Source organism: Sinocyclocheilus rhinocerous, unplaced genomic scaffold (assembly GCF_001515625.1).
Source record: "Sinocyclocheilus rhinocerous isolate Xijiao unplaced genomic scaffold, SAMN03320098_v1.1 scaffold2611, whole genome shotgun sequence".
NCBI classification, from domain to species: Eukaryota; Metazoa; Chordata; class Actinopteri; order Cypriniformes; family Cyprinidae; genus Sinocyclocheilus; species Sinocyclocheilus rhinocerous.
Genome location: NW_015647981.1, coordinates 131635 through 137662, shown reverse-complemented (window position 1 = coordinate 137662; position 6028 = coordinate 131635). Strand labels below are relative to the sequence as shown.

The 6028-nt window shown below is 42.6% G+C and overlaps 1 protein-coding gene across 1 annotated transcript in view; it reads left to right on the top strand.

Annotated features, from left to right (window-relative positions):
* LOC107709537 (kinesin-like protein KIF13A) overlaps positions 1-4718 on the top strand; it is a 77745-nt gene extending 73027 nt beyond the window's left edge. Inside the window, exons 37-38 of the mRNA XM_016514035.1 lie at positions 1776-3066; positions 3154-4718. Of these exons, the coding sequence (XP_016369521.1) occupies positions 1776-3066; positions 3154-3287 (1425 nt within the window). The 3' untranslated portion in view covers positions 3288-4718. The remainder of the gene's footprint in view (positions 1-1775; positions 3067-3153) is intronic.
* Positions 4719-6028: the final 1310 nt, after the last annotated feature.

The following is a 6028-nucleotide window of genomic DNA, read 5'->3' as shown; positions in this document are numbered from 1 at the left end:
CATGCCAATGTGCATTGGCTCGTTTAGTTTACACTCGAAGTAGATTGGTCTCTCTAAGCGAGATCCCAATTTCGTCGGTCATCCGACGTGACGTCGAGAGTGACCGACTGAAAGGGAACTGACAGCATCCCACTTGAATTCCTTGATATTAGCTTGAAAATAACTCAAAATATTTCTTCTCAGAACCAAATTCATTACATTCATGTACAAACAATTGTCCAGGAGGGTTACATTTATGCATTGCATCCCTTTTAAAACTGATGATGCTGCCCCATCGTCATCATCATCATCTCAGCACCATTTGCATCTCATTGTATCCCATCACCCTCATGTGAATGATAAGTAACTGCATGAATCCCTCAGCTTGTGTTTAACTCACTACTGCAGCACTTCACATATCACACTGCTAGTTACAAAGCAAATTAATTATCACTACTTTTATATTCAGTAGAGTTGTCTGCACTGGAAAGCTAATCCAGCCACTTATGTTCCCTATATTTCTGAAATAAAATTATTTTACTTACACATGTATCATATGTGTTAAGTGATTGTTATGAATTCATTGATTATATTATCTAACTTTAAATTCATTTATGTTTATATAATTTTTTTAATTATTTAAATAATTCTCACTTTTTCACACCACTGTATATTTACACACACACACACACACCGATGAGCCATTACATTATGACCACCTATCTAATAATCTGTAGGACCTCCTTTAGCCCACAAAACAGCAGCAATGCAGCAAGGCAATGATTCGATGAGGTGGCCATAGGTCTCGGGTATCTGGTACCATAATGTCAACAGCATGTCCAGTTCCCGTACATTGTGGGGTGGTGGTGGTGATGTAGCACGAACCCGCTTTTTGATTGGGTTCATGTCAAGTGAATTTGGAGCCAAGGCATTAACAGAAATTCACCATCATGTTCCTCATACTCCTTGACGATTCTGGCAGTGTGGCATGGCGCATTATCCTGCTGGTAAAGGGGCCTAAAGTGTCCCAAGAAAACATGACCCACAGCATAACCGGCCTGTGTTCACCCAACAGCGCATCCAGGTGCCATAGCCCCTGTTGATAATCGGTGAGTCTGCGATCGGCCGTCACCGTGATGCACCAGGAATCTTGATTCATCAGACCAAGCCACTTTCTTCCAATTATCCATGGTCCAATCTCGATGGTCCATTTCATGCTTTGTTGGCGATGGCGTGCAGTTAGCATGGGGACCAGGCCAGGTGGTCGGCTACACAGGCCCATACGCAGAAGGCTGAAGCGATGACGCACTACAAGTGCGTCGTTTTTCCATATCGAAGTTCTGAGGCGCTGTGCCATCACAATTTGTTTGTTATCAAACACCAATAAATTGGCAGCTTTTCTCATTCTGACACCGAACACTGTACTGACCGAAAGCCAGTACTCGGGTGGTATATATACTGCTCTGTGAACTGCATCTGTGGCACCATTCGGTTGCCAGTTGTGGTCATTGCTCTAGGCTGGGGGTGGTCGTAATGTAATGGCTCATCGGTGTGTGTGTGTGTATAAAATATTTTAAAATCTAAATTCTTAGATTACATATTGCTTCGATGCTTCCAGTGTAGATGACTGAAATGATTCAACACTGGATGTATCCAGTATCGATCCCCTGTTGTAGACAAAAAGACTGAATACAGTAGCAGATGTGCTTCAGGATTTCTTTACAAGGGGGCAATAGAGTCCCTCCTGATCACTGATTTGCTGTTTGTTTCCTGTTTGGTCATCGATGATTTATCAGGATTCAGAGGAGGAGGATCCTGACATGGATTCAGCCTTCACCCATTCCAACGATCCAGGCCTCGGGTCTCTGGAACTCCAAAACTTCAAGCCTTACATCCCAGAGGATTTTGCCAACTTTGAGGTGTACAATGCCAGCCTTGAGACCCAAGATGGGGCCATATGTGTGCAGGGAGAGATGGCGCTGGGGATCGGAGAGTTAACAGGGACACGGACTGTGGAAAAAGAAGTGTCCCGTAGTCCCACGGCCAGCTCATGCACGAGCGGCTACTTCTCCCATAGTGCCTCGGACGCCACGCTGTCCGACGTGCTCCTCAGCGGTAGCGATAGTTGCGACCAGCTCAACAGCAGAGAACCTGCAGACCCTCAGGAAGCACTGCACGGAAGAGGGTTGCATCCTTCCAGAAGTGCCTTGGGATCCTGTCCGGCCCAGACCATTCCCACTCAGCCCTGTTCCCGTCACTGCACTGACCGGGACTGTTCCCCTCAGCTTCCCCGCAAATGTATCCTGAGCGTCAGTCAAGAATTCACGGACTTTAAGGGTGCAGATGATGGTGTAGGAAAAGAAGACCTTGGTAACATCAGATGGAAGGCGGAATCGATTCCCCCAAACTTTAAGGGTGTAGATGATAGCGTAGAAGAAGACAACCTTGGTAACATTGGATGGAAGGCGGAATCGATTCCCCCAAAATTTAAGGGTGTAGATGATAGCATAGGAGAAGACAACCTTGGTAACATCAGATGGAAGGCGGAATCGATTCCCCCAAACTTTAAGGGTGCAGATGATGGCATAGGAGAAGAGAACCTTTGTAACATTGGATGGAAGGTGGAATCGATTCCCCCAAACTTTAAGGGTGCAGATGATGGCATAGGAGAAGAGAACCTTTGTAACATTGGATGGAAGGTGGAATCGATTCCCCCAAACTTTAAGGGTGCAGATGATGGCATAGGAGAAGACCTTGGTAACATTGGATGGAAGGCGGAATCGATTCCCCAAGGCATGGATCCCCTGCCCCAGTGCCATCTCCACAATGGGAAAGAGTCTCCCAGTGTCCCAGCACCATACGCCAACCCACAGCTGGAAAAAAGTCAAGGACTCGAGTCCTTTGCGGATGTAGAACCTTCGGTGGACTCTAGCGAGGACGAGAACGGACCAGTTGCTCAGTTGCCGGACTGGATGGCCCCCGGTGAGCAAGTTTGGGTGGGCAAAAGGAGTGGGACGGTGCATTATGTTGGAGGGGTAGAGTTTGCCAAAGGCATCTGGGTTGGAGTAGAGCTGGACCTTGCTGTAGGTAAGTGAGCTTTTCCCTGTCTTGCTCTTTGACGCTGAATCCCATCTCAACTCCTTGTAACCTTAGACCTTTCTCGTCCTTCCATAGGCAAGCACAATGGTACAGTCCAGGGAAGGGTGTACTTCCGGTGTGCCACAGGTCATGGCGTCTTCGTGAAGCCATCCTGTTTGACTCGAGGACCTCCGTCCATAGACACCGAACCTCAACCTGTGCTTCAGTAGGAGCAGGACATTTACCCAATAGTTTGTAGACGATCTCTTCGGCACCAGCACCAGGGACTGCCTGGACAAACCAAGTGCTAACAGAATCCATCCTTCTGATTTGTTCATCACGTTAGAGATTTGTTGGTTCCTCTGATTCCATGGCAATAAACCCAACCTGTGTGTCTTGTGTTGAAGTTATAGGCCTATTTCAGTATCGTCTTTGAATGTCGAGAGTTGCACAGTTGCACAAACACGTTTTATATATCATGTATAGCTGTAATACTTACATCCATCTTGGTTAATTGGTTACCACTTCTTATATGACTAAATGTATTAATCGAATGATGCCTAACTCTACTATACTTTAAGTGAGTTTGAGATTTGGATGTCTGTTCAAGGTAAGAATGTACTACTGTTTATGACCATTTTGTTTGCGTGATTATATCAGGTATTACCAAAGACATAGCCTTTCAAATCTGCTGTTCAAACTTCTTATGTAGATTACTTTGGCGACGTGTTTTATGCTTGTGTACTTTAATATGTGTTCGACCGATTTATGCTAATATGCTAAGTGCCATATTTCTGGTTGGAAGGTCACATGCCCATCAGAACTTCAAAATTGTGGTCAATTTTGTTTTAGATTTAATAGTATTTTGATTGGACGGCAAGCCAGTTGCTCGTACTCTGTTGCGTTACTGGCTTGTTGAGTACTGTAACTGTTGAAGGACTGCCGATATTTCTGTTAACAGAGCTGTCTGAACGCTTGCACTGGAGTAACTTATCCTGGATGCACATTAAGTTACGTAATGCAGACTTTTACGCATTCTCAGATACTGATTTGACGCTTCTCAGGAGGTTGACGGAAGTGAGGTCACCCCTGATGTGGAGAGCACCTTGTTTTCTTTATCAGACCCTTGCCGGTAGGGAGCATTTTTGCCAAACGCAGATATCCTGGTCTACTTTGTATCGGCTATAGACCAGAAATGCCCTAAAGTACTGACACAAGCCCTGTTCATGAATGGGGTCTTTTTAGATAGTCGACTTCTAGGTTCACCCACCTAATAAAGAAGCTTTCGAGCATTTAAATCCATGTGTGTTTGACTGTTGAGTAGGATTTTTATTAGTTTGTGATACTAAAGCCAATATTGTTTTTATAGGTATAAATGGGAGATGGGCAATATCGGGGAATGGGACATAGCCTGAATAATGCTAGTATGTTTAGTGCCATGACCGGTGCTGTTATTATTGCTCTGTTTTACCTGAAGAACTGTGGATCTCATAAGAAGTGAATACTATTGCTGTCAATGGAGACGGTAAAATGAAAACTCAAGACCTTACTTAAAAGAAAACAAAGCTGCTCTCCTTGACAAGGAGCTGTACATAAAATGTATGAACATAGTATTTACAATATTATAAAATGTACAGAATTGTATTTATATTGTATCTCTGCAGATGTTGGTACAACGATGTTGTAGAATACAGAACGTTTACAAATGCTTTTGTGTGTGTTTTCTTCCTTTGTATGACATATTATTGGTTGTTTTTCATTTGATTTGAGAGGCTTGCTCATAAAACTTTGGGTGAACTACTGACTTATCATGGTATAGATGATATAATAATTGTACTAAAGCATAAACAAAGTTTATTTGCATTTGTTGCAGAAATTTTTTACATTTAAAGACTAAATGCTCAAGGATACAATTATTCATTGATTATCTTGGGATTTTTTTTCACTGATATAATCTTCAACCACAGTGTAGTTTCACTACAAAAACTGCACGCCCTGAATTCCGTTCATTAGTACTCAGATTTAGACAAATTCAGTGCAACATTTTTTAAAGCAAATTGTCTTAATAAATGAATAATAATTTGAAGGAAGTGACTGCAACATGTGCATTTTGACAAGAGTGTGCTGTACTGACTCTTATGTTTGATTGATTGGCTGATTTCATATCTTCCCCAGAAGTAGGTTGTCAACCCTGAGTCTGACCTTTGACCTACATTATCATGTTGAGTTACTGGGTCACTAGGGCTGTGTCTGAAATCACATGTTGTGTCACTGCCATTCATAAATCCTCTCCCGTAGCCTCATGAGATTGTAAAGTATCCATCATACGCACACGTCAGAATTGCGCCGGAAGCCGTAGGTCATCCGTGGTACTTTATGCCTGCTCTTTTACGTGGTACTGTGTATTCTGACATACACTACCAGTCAAAAGTTTTTGAACAGTAAGATTTTTAATGTTTTTTTAAAGAATTCTCTTCTGCTCACCAAGCCTGGATTTAATTGATCCAAAATTCAGCAAAAGCAGTAATATTGTGAAATATTTTTACTATTTAAAATAACTGCTTTCTGTTTGAATATATTTTAAAATGTAATGTATTTCTGTGATCAAAGCTGAATTTTCAGCATCATTACTCCAGTCTTCAGTGTCACATGATCTTCAGAAATAGGGATGTAACGATTAACCGCAAGCCGGTTGAAAATCGGTTCAAATATGTGACGATTCAAATCGGTTGAGATGCTAAATAAATCGCGATTCAATTAGCGTTAGGAGTTTATAAGAATCCATGTCTGAGGGGAACTTACTGTCTTTAGAAAAGTTTAGATGGTATTTTTTCTTTTCATCTTGCCTCTGTATAAAGCATATTAAAGTTCATAAGTGCCATGCTGCTTTGTTTACAGCGGAAACCAAGGAAACGCTTTAAGCGCCACCTGCTGGCAGAGAGTGAATCTGCATCTCATTCAGCTCCGCTGT